This window comes from Anolis sagrei, chromosome 4, assembly GCF_037176765.1.
Source record: "Anolis sagrei isolate rAnoSag1 chromosome 4, rAnoSag1.mat, whole genome shotgun sequence".
Classification (NCBI taxonomy): domain Eukaryota; kingdom Metazoa; phylum Chordata; class Lepidosauria; order Squamata; family Dactyloidae; genus Anolis; species Anolis sagrei.
In genome coordinates this window covers 174,358,600-174,379,593 of record NC_090024.1, presented here as the reverse complement: position 1 = coordinate 174,379,593, position 20,994 = coordinate 174,358,600, and the positions used below count along the sequence as shown (strand labels likewise).

General features: G+C 45.9%; 1 protein-coding gene and 1 long non-coding RNA gene across 2 annotated transcripts in view; one reads left to right on the top strand and one right to left on the bottom strand.

The window, feature by feature from the left end:
- RNF11 (ring finger protein 11) overlaps positions 1–10,131 on the top strand; it is a 39,014-nt gene extending 28,883 nt beyond the window's left edge. The window contains exons 2-3 of the mRNA XM_060773488.2: positions 4,246–4,415; positions 7,388–10,131. Coding sequence (XP_060629471.1) covers positions 4,246–4,415; positions 7,388–7,559 — 342 coding nt within the window. The 3' untranslated portion in view covers positions 7,560–10,131. The remainder of the gene's footprint in view (positions 1–4,245; positions 4,416–7,387) is intronic.
- Positions 10,132–11,592: 1,461 nt separating this feature from the next.
- LOC132773911 (uncharacterized) lies at positions 11,593–13,237 on the bottom strand. The gene is made up of 2 exons (XR_009631352.2): positions 12,728–13,237; positions 11,593–12,641 (listed from the first exon to the last, which is right to left on the bottom strand). It is a non-coding gene; the product is annotated as an uncharacterized lncRNA (long non-coding RNA).
- Positions 13,238–20,994: the final 7,757 nt, after the last annotated feature.

Genomic DNA, 20,994 nt, shown 5'->3' with positions numbered 1-20,994 from the left:
TCTCAAAAATTAGTCCATAAGAGCATTGTTAGTGACAAATTTGCTTCTGAAATCAAGATACGTCCTGTTGGAAATCATTTTGGAGCATAAATGTATCTTCCAAGTTGAGCACAATATATATCATGGCAAATATTAAATAAAACATGGAAATTAGTAACTTGTTTGGATTAGGGCTTCTTTTTTAATTACTAGCTAAGCTCTTTGAATACCTTTGTGAAAATATTTTTTTAAAATATTCAGAATTTTATATCAATTTATTATATTGAGTAATCTTCAGATAATCTTTATCCTGGGATTATGAGTTCCCGAGCTACCATTGACCTGTTTTCAGAGTATTAGGGAATTGTTAGTCATGCAGTACATAAATGAAAATGGTTTGCATTTGAAAGCTGGGGGGAAATCAGGTTCAGTCTTTTATACTGACTCAGACTATTGGTCCAGGTGGCTTAACATTGTCCACAGGGCATTACCAGTGTATATTGGCTGACTTCCACCGGGCAGGCTTTCAGAAAACAGAATTTCCCAGTGACTGAGGATGAACCTGTAACCTACCCCATCAGGCAAAGAAGGGGAAACTATGACTTTCCAGATGTTTGATTGCAGCTCTCATAGCTCTAGTCAATGTAGTCAAGGATTCTTTGTCCTCCATTGCCTATACTGACCTTAGCTAATGGAAGCTGCAGTCCACCATTAGGAAGGTCTAGGGTCCCTACCCCTTGTTCTAGAACAGTGGTTCTCAACCTGTGGGTCCCCAGATGTTTTGGCCTTCAACTTCCAGAAATCTTAACAGCTGGTAAACTGGCTAGGATTTCTGGGAGTTGTGGGACAAAACACCTGGGGGAACCGCAAGTTGAGAACCACTGTGCTAGAACATTTCTGCTTCTCTTTTGCTTGAGAAATGTGTGTGAGTGCGCCTTCAAGCCGCCTGTTGACTTAGGGCAACCCCATGAATTACCTGTGTCTTAGGGAAGGAGTGCTTAGAGATGGACCTGCCAGTTCTTGCCTCTAAAATATAACCTACAGCATTTGGTATTCATTGGGCAAAAAAGGTAACATGGTAAGCACAGCTGACCCCTTTCTTCCATCTTGTAATTATTTCCCCAGCCAGGATACTGTGCCATTTCTGGCATAATAGACGATGAGGTAAATAGCTCAATGTCTAATGTAATCAAGTATTGCCCCCCCCCCCCCATCTAGCCTTTTGCTTTTAAATCTTATAATTGCTGTCATTACAACTTAACTAGGATAAAAATGTGGGCTGGTATCACATTAGTAGTTTACCCAGAGGTTCCTCCAATTTGTGCTTGTGTTATTCTTTTGTTAGTTGTGGAGTTGAAATTCTCTCCTGACTTCACACAATGATTGAACTTCCCACCAAAATCCACCTTTCACCTCAATTTGGCCATTCACTGGCTGGTGAGGAATCAGGTGGCAATGGAGAAATGACCAAATATGTTCTTGTAGTTGGAGCCCCAAATGGCACAGTGGGTTAAACTGCTGAACTGCTGAAATTGCTGACTGAAAGGTTGGTGGTTCGAATCTGAGGACCAGGGTGAGCTCTCACTGTTAGCCCCAACTTCTGCCAACCTAGCAGTGGGAAGGTAATGGCACACCATGTAGTCATGCCAGCCACATAATGCCGGCCCCTTTCAGCTTAGAAAGGGAGATAAGTACCACCCCCCAGAGTCGCGCACGACTAGACTTAATATCAAGGGGAAACCTTTACCTTTGTCTTAGTTGAGACCCTCAATAATGTCATCCATCGGGATCTCCAAAGGACCCTCTCCCAAGAATTCCATATGTCTGTGCCTCCATAATATGTGTGTACATAAAGTTGACATGTATATGTGTCTTCATGTCACCTCTCAACTTCAGGTACCACATGAATTTTGTAGTGTTTTCTGGTATTTGTTGGCTGTCTCCCATGCAAGTACTAACTAGAGCCAACCCTACCTAGATTCTAAGATCAGACAGGATCTGGTGTCTTCAATGTATGCTTATCTGGCCATGTTTGGGGGAGAAGCAGCACTTGTAAAAGGTGTTTTTAGAGTGGATGGGATAAGAAAGGAGGTGTAATATAGTTCCTCCTGATGGAATTTCCCCCCCTCCGTTTCCTGATATCTGCTGGATTTGACAAAGAACTTTAAGAAGCTACCATTTTTGATCACAGTTTCCAGTAGCCTTGGGGAATATGGAAATTGTCATCCAAAATTGCCTAAGTTCTGATTTAGAAACATGGATCTGTCGCTATTGCATTTAAGTTTGTGTCTTGTTGGTGCATTTCCTTTTCTTTCAATTCTGTTTCTAGCCTTCTACTGGTAAAGATCCGGAAATTATGCCAAGATAGTAAGAACCCCCTGTCTGAATCACACACACTAAATTGTGAGCACTTCTGGATGGGAACTGAAAGACATGCAGTCAGGAGCAAAATAGGGAAGCCCATAAGCCCCTTCTTCTGTAGATTAATAGATGTCCATCTGGCATCTATTCTCTATCCATCTGGTCCTTGTTTGGAGTGGAAAAACATTACCGAAATGAAATAAGAATGCCAGCCTATAGAATCTAGTTGTAAAAAAATTGTCCTGCTTGGAAGTTTTAGGTAGATCTAGTGGTGATTTTTGCATTTTACATGAAAGAGCAATAATAACAATTACAACATCTTGATTCTAGCATTACATGGCTGTTTCAGTTATCTTTCTAAACCAGCCTGATTCCTCTGTTTAAGAAGGGGCTTATGGGCTTCCCCATTTTGCTCCTGACTGTATGTCTTTCAGTTCCCAACCTTTGGTTCTCTGGGTGTTTTGGACTTCAGCTCCCAGATATCTAAGCCAGCCTTCCAGTTGGCTTAGATTGTGGTAATTGAAGTCCAAAACAACTGGAGAAGACTACAGTTTGAGAACCACTGGTTTAGATATTGTCTAGAAGGGTAGTTTGGGGCAAAATTTCTTGTAGAAAACCAGGGAGAGGGAACCTTTAGCTAGTGAAATTACCACTGCAGTCATAAGCGCAAACAATCTTAATTGGGTGCTGAGCATCTAGCTTTTATGCTTGTAATAAAATTTGGACTTTTGAGAGGATATATTTAATAATATTTTGTCTGTATGTGTATGTGTAGCAGCTGATGGTGGTTTCCATGTCATTAGGGCAGTGAATCCAGTCCATCTCCATGAAAGTTTGGTCAAAAACTTGGAGTGAATTCATCAGCCTGCATACATGGGAGGGACTTACTATCCTTGTCTTTGTGTTCCCAAATCAAGGGAACTTGAGTTGGGTCAGTTAAAATTTCTTTTCTGACTCCCTATCCCATCCCAATCAAACACATGGGATCTCATTCCACACAGTCTGGGCTCTGTTTCCATACTCTTAAGAAATGAACTCCCATGACGCAAGGGCACTTCTAACGGTACTCCATGCAACTCAATTTCCACTATGCATGGAAACAAAGCCCAGAATGGGTTTTTAGGAGTTGAGTGCTACCCAACTCCAAATGGCAAAAGACGGGGAAAGGATGTGGAATGGCTGGCCATCCTAGAAGACAGACTTCTCCGCTTTCACCCCACTCATGGGATGAGATACTTGTTGATATTATGTGTCTCTGCTCCTGACATATGACAAGCCTATAACAGAGTTTTCTTGGAAAGATTTGTTCAGAGGGGAATTTGCCTTTGGCCCAAGAGAGCATGACTTGTCTAAGGTGGGCTTCCATAGCAGAGTGGGGATTCAAACCTGTTCTCCAGAGGCCTAGTCCACATGTTAATCACTGCACCATGCTGACCCTCCCAAAACTACAACTTTTATAAATGAAATTCGTCCCCTTTTCATGCTTTATACTTCATAAGCTACAAGTTGAAACCCATCACCTTCTCCTTGTTGGCAGACTGCAAATCAGCCAATTAGCCAAAGCATGTAAGCCTAATTTGTCAGTTTTCATGTCAAGTTTGTACATCTGTTTAACTAATCCTTAGAGAACTCCTGGAGACAAAAATTAAATGTTCTTTGCAGAAAATAGCTTAGAATAGGTTCGTGCCAGCTTCCCAGTGAAGTTGGCATGGCTATTTATTCTATTATTCTATTCTTTATAATTAATCCATAAAGCTGTCAGAAAAGAAAGTGTCATATGAATGGTTTTTTGCCAGAAAAAGAAATATTAATATATCCCTTCCAACTTTCTCTCTACCCTGACCTTGAAATTGAAAGGGAATTTATTTGTTTTCCTTCTCTTCTCTGCATCTCTTTTAATTTTAGGAACAAGTTCCAGTTCCAGTTTACCACCCGACTCCCAGCCAGACCCGTCTAGCAACACAGCTCACGGAAGAGGAACAAATTAGGATAGCCCAACGGATAGGTCTTATACAGCATTTGCCGAAAGGAGTCTACGATCCAGGAAGAGATGGCTCTGAGAAAAAAATTAGAGAGTAAGTCCCATAAACACCACTTTTTATGAAAACTTTGTCCAGTGGCATCTGGAGCACATTGAACTGATGGGAATGAAGGCAGGAAAGATAACTGAAAGCACTACTAGGATAATAGGCAGAGGCTGTGGTAGCCAGGAAAAGATTGCAGCGGGAGAAAGAGAAGGAGAGATCTCCCACTGCACCAAAATAACAAATTGTGACAACATTTTCCTTTTACTAGCAGGCAAACACATTTCTGTTCAATCAGGCTTTTAATATGTAATTACTCTCAGGGAGGAAATGGGGTGCATGCTCGGTTCTAACCTTTGTAGCTTTTAAAAATAATTTTATACTGTTTTAAAAATTATTTTAACTTATTTTATCTGTGAACTGCCTTGGGACCCCTTTGAGTCTCCTTAGGGAGAGATAAAGCTGGGTGTTTTATATATATATTCATATCAGGAGCGACTTGAGAAACTGCAAGTCGCTTCTGGTGTGAGAGAATTGGCCATCAGCAAGGACGTTGCCCAGGGGACGTCTTGATGTTTGATGTTTTACCATTCTTGTGGGAAGCTTCTCACTTGTCCCCACATGGGGAGCTGGAGCTGATAGAGGGAGCTCAGCCCACTTTCTCCAAATTCTAACCACTGAATGATTTGAATCCAGGTACTGCCACTAGTAAGGTAATGCTCAAGGTCCTGCAAGGAAGACTCCAGCAATACATGGAGCGAGAGTTGCCAGATGTTCAAGCTGGGTTTAGAAAAGGCAGAGGAACGAGAGACCAGATTGCCAAGATCCGCTGGATAATGGAGAAAGGCAGGGAGTTTCAGAAAAACATCTATTTTTGCTTCATTGACTATTCTAAAGCCTTTGACTGTGTGGATCATAATAAATTGTGGCAAGTTCTTGGTGGGATGGGCATACCAAGCCACCTTGTCTCTCTCCTGAGGAATCTGTACAAGGACCAAGTAGCAACAGTCAGAACTGACCACGGAACAACAGACTGGTTCAAGATTGGGAAAGGCGTACGGCAAGGCTGCATACTCTCACAAAAGCGCAAAAGCTGGGTTGCAGCTAAACGTCAAAAAAACCAAGATTATGGCAACAAGAATGATTGACAACTGGAAAATAGAGGGAGAAAATGTGGAGGCCGTGACAGACTTTGTATTTCTAGGTGCAAAGATTATGGCAGATGCAGACTGTGGCCAGGAAATCAGAAGGCGCTTACTTCTTGGGAGGAGAGCAATGCCCAGTCTCAATAAAATAGTAAAGAGTAGAGACATCACACTGGCAACAAAGATCCGCCTAGTCAAAGCCATGGTATTCCCTGTAGTAACCTACGGATGTGAGAGCTGGACCTTAGGGAAGGCCGAGCGAAGGAAGATAGATGCTTTTGAGCTGTGGTGTTGGAGGAAAGTTCTGAGAGTGCCTTGGACTGCGAGAAGATCCAACCAGTCCATCCTCCAGGAAATAAAGCCCGACTGCTCATTGGAGGGAAGGATACTAGAGACAAAGTTGAAGTACTTTGGCCACATTATGAGGAGACAGCAAAGCCTAGAGAAGACAATTATGCCGGGGAAAGTGGAAGGCAAAAGGAAGGGGGGCCAACCAAGGGCAAGATGGATGGCATCCTTGAAGTGACTGGACTGATCTTGAAGGAGCTGGGGGTGGTGTCGGCTGACAGGGAGCTCTGGCGTGGCCTGGTCCATGAGGTCACGAAGAGTTGGAGACGGCTGAATGAATGAACAACAACAACTGCCACTAGGTCAGCAGTCCTGCCAGCACAAGGGTTTAACCCATTGCACCTCCAGGGGCATAATAATAATACTAATACTTCTACTACTACTACTAATGATAATAATGACCTTGCCCTGCACTTAAACACAATAGGTGCTGACAAGATTACCATCTGCCAGCTGCAGAAGGCCACCTTACTGGGATCTGCACGCATTATTCTCCAATACATCACACAGTCCTAGACACTTGGAAGTATCTGACGTGTGATCCAATTCAACAGCCAGCAGACTGTCTGCTGTGGATTCATCTTGTTGTGTTTCAAATAATAATTATGAAATTGGTTGATTTTTTTTTAAAGAAGTCATAAAAATGTAAAATGTATTCTGTAAAAGTCGGGTAAGTAAGATCCCCTTGCAGTTTTTAATTTATTTCAAAATTTGGAAAATGTTGGAAGGAAGTCATAAATGAGGAATCCCATGCCTGTCATCAACATCATCAATTTGTTTCTTACCTTCCTCTCCTTGCAGCTCAATGCAGGGTACAACATGGTTAAAGCAGGCAGATAGACCACAACATAATTAAAATACATATCACATGTATGCATGTAACATAAGCAAAATTGCACTTTTTTAAAAAAAAGGGGGGCAGGTTTTAGAAATGTCTACCTGTTTACTGCTGGTTTCGGTGCTGTCAGTCCACAGGGAGGATGATGCTTATTCACTTCCTTTTGATATGTCATGATCCTGGGCTCTGCTCCGAACTCACTGTGCTCATAATTCTTGTCCTCCCAACTAAAGTCAAGGCTTTTATGATGTAACCACACCGAGTATTGAGGGAGGAGAGGAAGTTCTGGATGGCATCATCTTGAATCCTTTCCTGTATTCTCACAACCTTTTTTCTTTATCCACTAAAGAAGAATAGGTGGGATAGAAATTTGGCTTGTTGGCACTGCGGCTGTCCATTTGAAAGCATTCTTTTTATGTAGTTTGAAGCCTCGCTTGTCTTTCCATTTTCCTCACCCGCTGCTTTCTCATCATCTTTCGACCAAATAGCTTATTGCACATTTTTGCCTTATGCTACAGTGCTGCAAGTATTGCTTGAACAATGCTGGTTCAGGAAGATTACATTCAAGATTGTCGTCAGAGTTGTCGATCGCTTCAATCATGCAGTAACTGCAGCTGTTAAGTGGCTTTCATGGAGGTTGGACCAGTTAATAATTTAGATTTTCTCCACTTTCTTTCCCTTTCCCCTTCTAGGTGCGTAATCTGTATGATGGACTTTGTTTACGGGGACCCTATCAGATTCCTGCCGTGCATGCATATTTACCACCTGGACTGTATAGATGACTGGTTGATGAGATCTTTCACGTGTCCTTCCTGCATGGAGCCGGTTGATGCAGCACTATTGTCATCCTACGAAACTAACTGAGCCAGGGCCTCTCTTCTGATCGGTTGAGGAAAACATCCGGCTTCCTGGGTCTTATCCTTTGTCATTCTGCCCAAAGAACCAGAGATTAGGAAGTAAAATCGTGCACAATAAAAGCTTGTTTCCTAACGATCGAAAGAAAACAAAATCCTGCCTAATTGCAGGTAGCGGCAGAGGGAGGGAGGAGGAAATACGTTTTAGAGAATATAGAAATAAGTAGGATGTTATTTTTTTGTAAAGCCTCGATCTAGTGTTTAAAAACAGTTTCACTCCTTAAGACTGGTGTGTTAGCACACCTCTCCTGAGGAATAGTACAGTTCCCGGCACAGTTGTGTGGACTTAAACCACCACGAAGGTCTTGTGCCCAAGCGTCAGTGAAATGAATCAAGAGTGCTACTATGAGAAGGAAGGAGTTCGAGAAAGGGATGTTGGAGTATCCTTTCTCCTACAGAAAGTGGCAATTCTTGCCTGGTTTGCTTCGCAGGTTTCCTGGTATTTGGGTCAATGCTCTACTTACAAAAAAACCCCCAACAACTATATTTTATAACACTGGCACAAAAATAGTTTTAAGCTTGTTTGCACAGTTCTTTTTTTATCCATGAGAAATGGAATCCATTTTGCCTTAGGTCTTTTTAAATAATGTATTCTTATGTTTGGGCTGGCTCTATGCTTGAAAACCAGTTTATTTATAACCTGTTATAAAAGTGCTATATTTTGTTTGCAGTTGGGATTATGTGGTCTTCGAAAACGATCGCCTAGTTTATTAGCAAACGTGAGATGCACTATCTCTTTTCTATGTGACATTTTGTGAGGGTTTTTTTTCCCGTGTCAGGAGTGACTTGAGAAACTGCAAGTCACTTCTGGTGTGACAGAATTGGCCATCTGCAAGGACGTTGCCCAGGGAACGCCCAGATGTTTCGATGTTTACGATCCTTGTGGGAGGCTTCTCTCATGTCCCCCCATGGGGAACGGGAGCTGACAGAGGGAGCTCAACCCTCTCTCCCCAGATTTGAACCTCTGATCTGTTGGTCATCAGCCCAACCGGCACAAGGATTTAACCAATTGCGCCACCAGGAGCTCCATGTGAGGGTATTAAAAATATTAATAGGCAAATAAGTGCTTATCTTCCTAACTATCTCTTTTGCTGCTTCCTTTCTGCCTAAGGAGCTTGCAGGGCTTAAATATGGAAATTGATTTTACATTGGTTACGTTAAAATGAAGCATGGTGCAGATTTTTTTTGTGTGTGTCAGGAGCGACTTGAGAAACAACAAGTCGCTTCTGGTGTGAGAGAATTGGCTGTCTGCAGGGACGTTGCCCAGGGCACGCCCAGATGTTTTTGATGTTTTACTATCCTTGTGAGAGGCTTCTCTTATGTCCCTGCATGGGGAGCTGGGGGTGACAGAGGGAGCTCATCCGCTCTCTCCCTAGATTTGAACTTCCGACCTGTCAGTCTTCAGTCCTGCCAGCACAAGGGTTTAACTCATTGCGCCACCAGGTGCAGATGAAGACAAGGTAAACATTGCTTATAGCAAACACACAAAAGTTTGTTTAGAAGTTCTTCCTTCAGAAAAAAGTTATCTTGAACCATATAAAAAAGGATACTGCATCTCTCATTCTTGTAGTTCCTAGATTCTCAAGACCGCATTGTATCTCAGTCTCTGTATTAAATGTATTTTTTGTATTCTGCTGGCTGGTATAGCAGTCTATAAAGCAGATGTGAAAAATCTATATTTTATGTTTTGTACAAAAACGCAAAATTCATATTTGGCACTGCATAGGAGCGATCAAGGAAGCTATCTGCAGCTGGTGAAGGCTGGTTCCAAGTATTTACCTTTTTGAAATTAAGAAAAAATAATAATACTTGATACACAGTCATACAAAGAAAGTGTAGTTGTAAAGAAATATTTTTTTATCCACTTAGCATGTGGGTTTTTTGTCCTCTTCAATGTTCTTTAATGTAACTTTTATACATTTGACTTAATGCCAATACATTGCGAGTCTTTTAGTTTAGCATGAGATGCAGGCTCTAGTTAACTGCAGTATATTGAGGACTGTTTTTGGTTGATTACATTGTTCTTAGAAATGTATTTAAATAAACTACTCCAGAGGACTGTATGCTTAACAGTATAGAGCAATGACATGTCAAATAATTTCTACAAGATTACGTAGTAGAATGCAAAAACCTGTATAATGTCTTATTTATTATCCTGCAGAAATGGGCACTGTGGATTATTATTCAAATGCCTCAATGCACATTCCAATGTGTACCCCATTGTATACACGCAGACCTTATGAAATCATTTTGATGGACAGGACAGATTGAACCTGATTCCTATATACCTGGAATAGGTCACTGAATTTGGGCGAGACAGTTCGCCATGAGCTCCAGATTAGATCCACAGCGGTCTCCGCAGATTGCAGAAGAAAAGAGCTTAAAGCAAGTAGTCTTAGGGTGATTTACATTTCTCAGTTCCCAACCTTTAATTCTTTTGTTCTCAGTTGCAAGAATTGAATTTGAGAGAGAAAGAAATGAAATTGTGCAATATTTTCATAGTAAACCATACTATCTTACCATTCCATGTGTTGTTTTTCATAAATGATGTTGTCTCTTTTGTGAAGTATTGCCAGACTTTTCTTTTGCTTTACCTTGGATTGTTACACTAGAAAATTAATAATATTAACCACTTTTTTCACATTCATCATTTCTTCCAAGACTCACAAACCAAGAGGTGGGGAGAAAAGTATTATGACAAAATGTATTGTGTTGTTGAAGACTTTCATGGCCGGAATCACTGGGTTGCTGTGAGTTTTCCAGTCTGTATGGCCATGTTCCAGAAGCATTCTCTCCTGACGTTTCACCCACATCTATGGCAGGCATCCTCAGAGCTGAGAATTCTTTGTTAAAAAAGGCAAGTGAGGTTTATATATCTGTGGAATGTCCACAGTGGGAGAAAGAACTCTTGTCTGCTTCCCCCAGGCAGCAACCAGCCAGATTTTGAAGTTACAAGGCCATTAAATGCTAATCAAGGTGGCCAATTGCAACATTCATACTTGCCTCAAGCAGACAAGAGTTCTTTCTCCCACCCTGGACATTACACAGATATATAAACCCCACTTGCCTAGTTTCCAACAGACCTCTCAACCTCTGGGGATGTCTGCCATAGATGTGGGCGAAATGTCAAGAGAGAATGCTTTTGAAACACGGCCATACAGCCCAGAAAACTCACAGCAACCTACAAAGTATATTGTTAGTCTGTAGAATTTGGTGGCAATATCATTAATTTCATAAGGTTTTCTTAAGCAGGGAATGCTCAGAGGTGGTTTGACATCACTTTCCTCATAAATATAGCCTACAATGCCTGGTATTCTCTGGCAATCTCCCATCCAAATATGGGTGCTTTCTGATTATTTAGACCCTGCCAAATATAGTAGGAGAGAACAAATTCTTCTGTGCTTAATCTTTCATCACATAAATCTGTTCATTTGGGCTGACTTCTTTCTTAAGCAATTTGGAATTGTTTATTCAAAACTGAAGTCGCTGTTGGGTGCGTACCCTTTCCCATTATCCATTATCGCTGGACAAATAGGAGGCAAAGGTACACCCATTGCTATAATATCAATTCGAATATTCATCCCACTAGAAGGAATATAGTCCAATCTCCACAGGAACCCAGATTTTATTTGCCAACTCCCAGGGTTGTTACAATGTGGGGTGGCATCAGGAATTTGGCTCTGCAAAGATGCATTTGCTTGCAGTTTCAAAGTGCCATGGAAGATGTAAACACGGGCAGTAATTGCAGCTGGATTAAAGATGTGTATTAAATTGTCTGTGCTGTAAAGATGTTCTTGGAGAGCTCCCTCTCCTTGCAGAATGTGCCGTTCCTCCAGTAGCTCTGCTTTTATTTACGGCTTCATCCAAGAAATATTTAATTGTGATTCCCCAAAAGGATTCAGATTCAACCATGACATTTTCTTTGAATGTACTAAAAGTTCTGCCAATAGTTATTTTGAAAAAACAAAGACATGCTACATACATCAAGGTAAACAAAAATATTTAATATACTGACTAAAACACAACAAACAAAAGGTCTCAGACTTTTATAGTTGCATGGCTAACAGGGCTGGAAGTCCACTTCTGTTTTTGAAAATTTTTTGTTTTCCCAATGTTAAACAGAGCAAAAGGTTCCTGCAACATATTTGAAAGGTAAGTTGCTATTCATGGAGGCTTCTGGGGGATTTGAAATGATTGCAGGCTGTAAATACAGTCTTGTGGGACTGGATGTGTCTTCACTTTGCCCACTCCTAATTTCAAACTGTAATGTTGTTGTTTTTTTTAAAAAAAGAATAGGAAAGCAATATAATGTGGTCCTTATCTCATTCTCAGGAAGATGAATACCAAATTATAAAAGTTAAATTAAAAAAGGACTCACCATCTGTGTAAACATATAACTGACATTCATAAAACAATTGAACAGGGCATTGCAGGTTGAGCAATTGTTGTCTGGAATTACAAAATCTTTCAAATTCCAAAACCATCTACCGTATTTTCCGGCATGTAAGATGACTTTTAAACTTTGGAAAATCCTCTCAGAAGTTGGGGGTCTTCTAATATGCCAGGTATATTATTTTATTTTATTTACTTTATTTCTATACCGCTTTTCTCAGCCCTCAGGCTACTCAAAGCGGTGAACAACATCAGTACAAAATATCACAAAACAAGTATAGGGCAATTAAAATCAATTATCACATAAATCATTAACATCAGTATAACAGTCATTAGCGCCTCAACAGTAAAATCAGAATCCAGTCTTGTCATCCATTATTCTGTATTCCTATGTTCAGTTACACTGTTTAATCAAATGCTTGTTCGATCAGTGGACTTCTGGTAGCGGCGGATCCCCCGCAAGGCCACAGTGCCCGGGCGGTAGCGGTGAGGCTTCTTCACTCCCCCGGTGGCCGGGGCGCTCTTCCGAGCCACTTCCGTCGCCAGCTGCTTGCGGGGAGCCTTCCTGCCGATGGACTTGCAAGCAGTTTGCTTGGTATGAGCCATTGCTGCCTTTCCTCGCTCTCCAAACGCCTACAGACTTTTATTAATATAATTTAATAACATTTATTATATTAAATATTTTGGAAGGGATGAGTAAATGTTGCTTAAAGGGTGGGTGCTTACTTTGGCAAGGGTGTCAAGCAAAAGCCTCAAGTCTTTCAGGCAGCTTCTCCTCCTCCTCGCCGTCGCCCAGTAGCTCCCTCATGTTGCCGCTTCCTTTTCCTCTGCTGCCACCACCAAGGTGGGTATGGAGTGGAGGAGCGCTCAGGGAGACTGAAGCCTGATAGAGGGAGCCAAGCGGTGGCAGAGGGGTGCAGCAGCAGAAACTGCTTCGGGTGCTCCGCTCCTGCGGGCAGGCAGCTGCCCGCCTCTTTGCCCTTGGCAGCCCAAGCGGTGTAGCCTGAGGAGGAGAAGGAAGAGTTGGAGGGGGGAGGATGGAGGAGGAGATGGAGGGCGCGGGGAGGAGTGGCAAGCCACGTTGCCATGGAAACCACTGGGCTGTCCCTGCCACCTCCGGCCCAGTGTTGGCTCTTCCTCGCCATGATCCTCTGGCAGAAGACAACCCTCAAGCCTGGAACGAAGAAAGCTCTCCTCTTCCCCAGGCATGGCAGGAGGAGGAGGAGAGCAGAGGGAGGGCACATGGAGGAGGAGTGACAAGCTGCATTGCCATGGAGACCACTGGGCTGTCCCTGCCGTCGACCTATGGTGGCTCTCCCTCGCCGTGAGCCTCCGGCAGAAGACAACCCTTAAGCCCGGTAAGAAGAACGCTCTCTCAAGCTACTACAAAAAGAGGGGTGGTCTTATATGATGAGTATATCCTAAACACTTAATTTTAGATGGAAAGGTTGGGGGTCGTCTTATATGCCCAGTCATCTTCTACACCGGAAAATATGTCATGAATGACTTTTCAATAAGAAGATATATCAGATTACAGAAAACATTTAGACAAAGAGCCGTAGCAAACTACTGGAAGGGAGAGCGAGCTTGTGCTCGAGCTCGCTCCGAAGCCCCGCCTCCCCCCCCCCCCAGGCTGCTCTCTCTCTTGCTAGTGTGCTTGTTTTCCCTTGCTAGGGAAGCGATGCGAGTGTACTCTCGCAGTTGGCAGAATTCAACTGTGAGCGTACGCTCGAATCCCTGCCCTCTGCAATGGAAAACAGGCACGCCAGCAAGAGAGAGAGCAGCCTTGGGGGGGGGGGGGGAAAGCGGGGCTTCGGAGCAAGCCCGAGTGCAAGCTTCCTGTAGTTTGCTGCGGCACGAGCGTATGCTCGCAACGCTGCCCTAGCAAAGGGAAATAGGCGGAGAAAGAGGCGGAGCATCGCTCGTGCTGGCTTAGTTTGCTCTCACAAAATCCTAGTTTGCTACGGCTCAAAGAATGACATTGGACATACAGGTTCTATGCAACTATATTGGATTTACAATTACATTGGGTAACAAACAAACAAAGGGGAATTACATTTTCATTTAACATTCACACACATGTACATGCATTCATCCTCAGGCATTCAAGTATCACCATATCCTTTTCTCCCTCCTTGGAGAAGCACCTGTTAGGCCAGACCCTGATTTCTTGCAGCCTGCCAATGTATAGTTCCATAACGCCAAAACTTCAAAACGCCGAAATGCCAAAACTTCTTTCCCTAAGACCAATGCCAAGGACCAGATCTCTGACTCCCTACACAAAATCTAAGACTTCAAAGGCGCACCTCTTCCTCTTCCCTTGAGAAAGAAGCCCCAAAGTGTCCAGAATCATGCTTTCCCATAGCATATCTGACACTCTCCAAATACACCATCTCTCTCCTTCCCATGGAGCAGAGCATGGTGGGTGGAACAGACTCCTCGGTCTGCCACAATTTGAGCATTATTAGACTGAGTCTTTTATAGGAATATTCTGTTGTAAATTAATGATAGACATCTTCCATCCTGGATCCATCTCAGTGTTGATCTTCTTGATTGGTGTTAACAAACACAAGACTCGTGTAGACTTCCTTCTTAACATAAGGAATGTTGCAAACATTTCCGTTATCACTGTCCCAGTTCTTATCACAGCTTCTCATTAGCAAGTCCAGCAAGCAGTCATTGCAGGCCTTAATATTATTCTGGTGTTTCCAAAATTACTAACTCCATCCATACATTCATCTTCCATTCTTCCATTCATTCCAACACATCATATTAAATTCACATTTATAAAATTTGCACATTGAATTTCTTATTACAAATACGGTACCTTTGGTTTTAGTTCAGTATACACAAACTTTGTTTCCTGTACAAAATATTGCATGAAATAACCTTCAGGCTATGTGTATAAGGTGTATTTATTTATTTATTTATTTATTTATTTCTTGCATTTGTTAGCCGCCGCTCTCAGCCCTAGGGCGACTCACGGCGGCGTACAGTACAAAAAGACACTTTACAAAAGAATCAACAACAATTAACATCACTAATACATACATCAACTTATACTAAAAATCCGCTCCGTCATATTTATAGCATCATAGTCAATCTCGTCGTCGTAGTTCAATCCGGTTGTCCTTACCCGTAGCATAGCACTTAGTTGAAAGCCTGCTCGAAGAGCCAAGTCTTCAGGCCCTTACGAAAGGCCATGAGGGAGGGGGCCTGTCTGACATCAGCAGGGAGGGAGTTCCACAGCCGGGGGGCCACCACCGAGAAGGCCCTCTCTCTCGTCCCCGCCAGACGTGCCTGTGAGGCAGGCGGGATCGAGAGAAGGGCCTCCCCAGATGATCTCAAGGTCCTCGTGGGCTCGTAGGCCGAGATGCGGTTCGCAAGGTATTTTGGGCCGGAACCGTTTAGGGCTTTGTAGGTTAACACCAGCACCTTAAATTGGGCCCGGTAGCAAATCGGCAGCCAGTGGAGCTGGAACAGCAAGGGCGTTGTATGCTCCCTGCGTCCTGCTCCTGTTAACAACATGGCTGCCGCGCGCTGGACTAGCTGCAGCTTCCGGGCCGTCTTTAAGGGCAGCCCCACGTAGAGAGCGTTGCAGTAGTCAAGACGGGATGTGACCAGAGCATGTACCACCGTGGCCAAGTCAGACTTCCCAAGGTACGGGCGCAGCTGGCGCACAAGCCGAAGCTGTGCAAATGCTCCCCTGGTCACCGCTGAAACCTGGGGGTCCAGGCTCAACGATGAGTCCAGGGTTACACCCAAGCTGCGAACCTGCGCCTTCAAGGGGAGTGCGACCCCATCCAGCACAGGCTGTAACCCTATACCCTGCTCAGCCTTGCGACTGACCAGGAGTACCTCTGTCTTGTCTGGATTTAATTTCAGTTTGTTCGCCCTCATCCAGACCATTACAGCGGCCAGGCACCGGTTCAGGACTTCGACAGCCTCCTTAGTAGCGGGTGGAAAGGAGTGACAGAGCTGGACATCATCTGCGTACAGATGACACCGCACCCCGAAACTCCGGATGATCTCACCCAGCGGCTTCATGTAGATATTAAACAGCATGGGGGACAGGATAGAACCCTGAGGAACCCCACAGGTCAACGGCTGTGGAGTTGAACAGGAGTCCCCCAATAACACCTTCTGGGTACGGCCTTCCAGAAATGACTGGAGCCACTGTAGAGCAGTGCCCCCAAGACCCACTTCCGCAAGGCGCCCCAGAAGGATACCGTGGTCGACGGTATCGAAGGCCGCTGAGAGGTCCAGGAGCACCAACAGGGACACACTCCCCCTGTCTAGCTCCCGGCGCAGATCATCCACTAAGGCGACCAAGACCGTCTCGGTACCATGTCCCGGTCTGAAACCAGACTGTGCCGGATCCAGATAATCCGTGTCTCTCAAGAGTACCTGGAGTTGTGAAGCCACCACGCTTTCCATGACTTTGCCCAAAAAGGGAAGATTGGAAACAGGCCGAAAGTTGTCGAATTTAGTGGGGTCCAATGATGGTTTCTTCAACAGCGGCTTTATAATAGCCTGTTTTAGGCTCGCTGGAATCTTGCCTTCCCGAAGGGAGGCATTAACCACCACCGTTACCCACTCAGCCAATCCCCCTCTGGCCTCCCTCAGAAGCCAGGATGGGCAGGGGTCTAGGATGGACGTGGTGGGCCTCATTCCTCCAAGTATCTTGTCCACATCCTCGGGCTTCACAAACTGAAAAGAATCCAACAAAATAGGACAAGCAGGCGCTCGTGTCACATCCACAGAGACTGCATTTAATGTGGTGTCCAGCCCAGAGCGGATCAAAGCGACTTTGTCTGCAAAGAACCGAGCAAATGCTTCACAGCGCGTGGCCGAATTGTCAGGGCTCCCACCTGAGGTGGTGGGAGTCAAAAGACCTCTGACAATCCGAAACAACTCCGCCGGACGGTTTTTTGCAGACGCAATAGTAGCCGCAAAGAAAGTCTTCTTTGCGGCTTTTATTGCCACGGCGTATGCCCTCAAAAAGGACACAAACCGTGCTCGGTTTGGCTCGCTTGGGTCTGAGCGCCACACGCTCTCTAGTTCCCTCTTCCTTCGCTTCATTGCTGCCAACTCCTCAGTGAACCAAGGAGATGGTTTAGCTCGGTTACTTGAGAGGGGACGTTCCGGAGCGATCGTGTCAATTGCCCTGGCCATCTCCCCATTCCAGAGAGCGACCAAGGCCTCGACATGATCACCTGCCGAGGTGGCGGGAAAATCCCCAAGAGCCGTCAGGAATCCATTCGGATCCATAAGCCTCCTGGGGCGGACCATCTTAATGGGTCCTCCACCTTTGCGGAGGTTGGGGGGCGCAGTGAGTCTAAATCTGATCAGGAAGTGGTCAGTCCACGGCAACGGAGAGATGGACAACTCCTCCACACCGCCACCCTGCTCCCATCCCTGACAGAAAACCAAGTCCAATGTGTGTCCAGCACAGTGGGTGGGGCCAGTTATTTGTTGGGACAGCCCCATGGTTGCCATGGCAGACATGAAGTCCTGAGCCGCTCCTGTGGGGGCCGCCTCGGCATGGATGTTGAAGTCCCCCAGCACAAGAAGCCGTTGGGACTCCAACGCCAGGCTCGAGACCACCCCCGCTAGCTCAGGCAGGGAGACTGTAGTGCAGCGAGGTGGACGGTACACTAACAGAATCCCTATTCTGTCCCGGTCACCCACCCTCAGGTGGACGCATTCAAAATTTGTGGTCTGCGGGATGGGGCTCCTGGTCAGATGGATGGAATCTCTATAGATCACTGCGACCCCGCCTCCCCGTCCTCCGGATCTAGGTTGGTGCTGTACGGAGAAGCCTGGAGGACAAAGCTGGGTCAGGTTTACCCCTCCAGCTTCATCCAACCAGGTCTCCGTAATGCACGCCAGATCTGCCCGCTCCTCCAGGATTATGTCCTGGATCCAGGTCGTTTTTCCGTTGACAGATCTGGCGTTCAGCAGCACCACCTTCAATCCCGAGGGCCCGCTCACCTGGCTACACCAATTTACCTTAGGAGACCGGTTGGGAGTTATTAATTTAGATAAACGGTCCGAATTAGGCCGAATTCGAGGTCTCCTTCTTCCGCATCTCCTCCCTCCCACCACGACCTCTATGGGGGCCCCACGGCTAGTGGAACTCCTCCCTCCCTCCATGCCGCGATCTAATATCAAGGACCTGATTCCTGCTTCATCAGCTGTATGCTTTGTTGGATCCTGCCAACATCCTTTCTCTCCTTCCTCCCTCCTCTCGGCCCCATTGGGCTCCAGCCCACCTCCCCCCCTGGCCTTTCCGCTGACTACTAGTAGCAGAGATAGTATTAACAGGGGGGTGGGGGGCCACATGGATGATAATAGCTACAGGTGGTGGGGGCGTTTCAGCCGCACCCGTTAGACAGTTTGTAAAGTGTGAGAGTGCAAGAGTCTTAGATGTGATACCGACAGCAGTACCACTCGGTTGACAACACTATGTTCTGTTGGGCACATACATAAAGTGCAAGATTTAAAGTGCAGTAAGTGCCTGAAACTGAGTCTCAGTATTCACTAAGGTGCGGCATGGGGGGTAAGGAAGGGGGTGTAAGTGCCAGTGATGTTTAGCAGCGGTGGCAGGCGCCCTAAAGTGCTAAAGAGGTCTTGTAACAACTTAGCAGCGAGGACAACCAGGAGTGTGTTATGATAGTATATATAGTCACACTCTTACGAGGATGATGGTAATAACAATTAAATAAAATTCCTATGATTCAGGTGTACCTCTAGACGGATGGTCTAAGAGCGGATGGGGCATCCGGCGCTGGTATACACGGCGGCGGTCAGCGCCGTTGGTCTGTTTCGTATCTATCAATCCAAAGTGGGCCAGCTCAAGGGTCTACACAATATTAAGGCCGGCACACGAGGTCTACACAGTATTAAGGTCTACACAGTATTAAGCCAGCACAAAGAACTACACAAATATTCGGCCCGCACAAGAGGTCTACACAGTATTGAGGACTACACAATATTAAGTCAACACAGCGATCTACACAATATTCGGCTGGTACAGGGATCTACACAATTAGGCCAGCACAGGAATTTTGCATAGTAGTAATGCCAGCTCAAGAGATCTACACACTAAATTGAGGTCTGCACAAGAGGTTTTCACAAATCAGGCACATACAAGTTCTACACAAAATAGTTAACACGGCAACATAGTCACTGTTAGCTGGTGGTAGAGGCGAACTCAAGCCGCTGTAACAAGGTGGCGGGCCATATAGTGGTGGCCGCGATGGAAGGCGGCAGTGAAAGCAAGGCAGTGAAAGCAAGGCAGCTCGGTCGCTGCAGCGGTAACAGTGGGCCGCCCGTAGCGATGGTGAGGCAACGCGTCACAAAGACGGCTGTAGCAGCAGTGCTCCTGTGCCCCGGCTCGGCCCAGCGGCTCCGCGATGGCCCTGCTGCGGTGGTCCGGCTGCAGGAGGGCGGTGGCGATGGAGACGCGATGCCAGAAAATGGCGGCCGCCGCCGCTGCGCTCTGCGCTTTGGTTTGGCCCAACGGCTCGAAGAAGACCCGGCAGCAGCGGCAGCTACGGCGAGCCACGCCAAGGCCGCGGTGGGAGCAACGGCGAACGGTGGCCTGGTCGATAAGGTGTCGGGAGCGCTTCGCCGCGGCCCGGTGGTCAGCCGCGGCCCCCACGAACGGATAGACAGCCCGATGGCTCGCCAGCGATCCCAACGGCAGCCGCCGCGGTGGTGAACAGCCGGCGCTGAGGCGCCAAGATGGCGACCGCACCAGCCGCGGCGCGCAGCAACGCCCAGCGGCAGCAGCGACCAGCGGCAATGGCAGCAGCCGCGACTGCCGGCGACAGGCAGCAGCAGTGATGGTAATGAGCAAACAGCAGCCTTGAGGGGGCTCGGAGGTCTACCAGCGGACCAGCAACAGCGGCGAACAGCCAGATGGCCGGTGCCAAAATGGCGGCGCCCACAACGCTCGGCGGTCGCAGCAGCACCAGCAACAACGCGGTGACAAGGTGGCAGGGTGATAGGCAGCCCAGCAGCGGCAGGAACCACCGAGATCGCCGCTCTCCGATGGCAGAGCCCCCTAGCAAACTAGGTAGGTCTCTGCGTCTCCGCGTCTTAGGGGAGCTGCAATGGCGGCGGCGTTCGCTTGCTCACTCACCTCCGTCTCCTGGTCCGCGCTCTTTTGTGTTCCAGTCCTCTTTTGTGTTCCAGCCCTCTTGGGCCTAAAAGGGTCGTAGGAGTGTTGACCCTCATGCACCCCTATTCTGGTGGTCGTAGGGGGGGGTGGATTCCTTGGATTCTTTGGATTGTATTCCCTTCAGCGGCGCAGCTCCGCGTTGTTGCTGCCGACCGCCATAGCCGGAACCGGAAGATAAATGAATTTTGTGTTTAGACATGGATCTCATCTCCAAGGTACATTATTGTTTATGTATGAGGGGGGATGAAAATCTTCATCCTACCTGTGATGCAGTTATAGGATAGCGATGAAACTTCACGGCTGTTCCACATTCTCCCCTTCCTCTTTGACACATTTTTCTCATCTATGCTCCAGGTTAGTCAACCCTTGGGAAAAATTAATTTCCTCTGGGAGTTGTACCAGTCATTCACAGCAACCCTGACAGTGGTGTCGGACAGGAAATGCTTTCCTTTCAAGCTTATCTTCATAGCGGGGGAAAGGTGGAAATCTGACAGTGCGAGGTCAGGCAAATATGGTGGGTACAATGATCAGTTGAAGCACAATCATTGATTTCTTACAGGGAAAGTGAATGATGGCATGATCCACAACATAGATCTCACTTCTGGGAATTGCCAATTTTCTTGTGTGTCCCCCCCAACCCTGTCATTGTTGTGAGAGAGCAGCACCTCGCACACAAGTGAAATTTAGCAGGAATTATGATGAAGAGTTGCTGTCTTTAGGTGGTATTTAACTCCTGAAATATTAGCAAAAATTAACAAAGGTAAAATGAAAGACCGATGTTGGAGATGTGGGAAGGAGAAAGGCA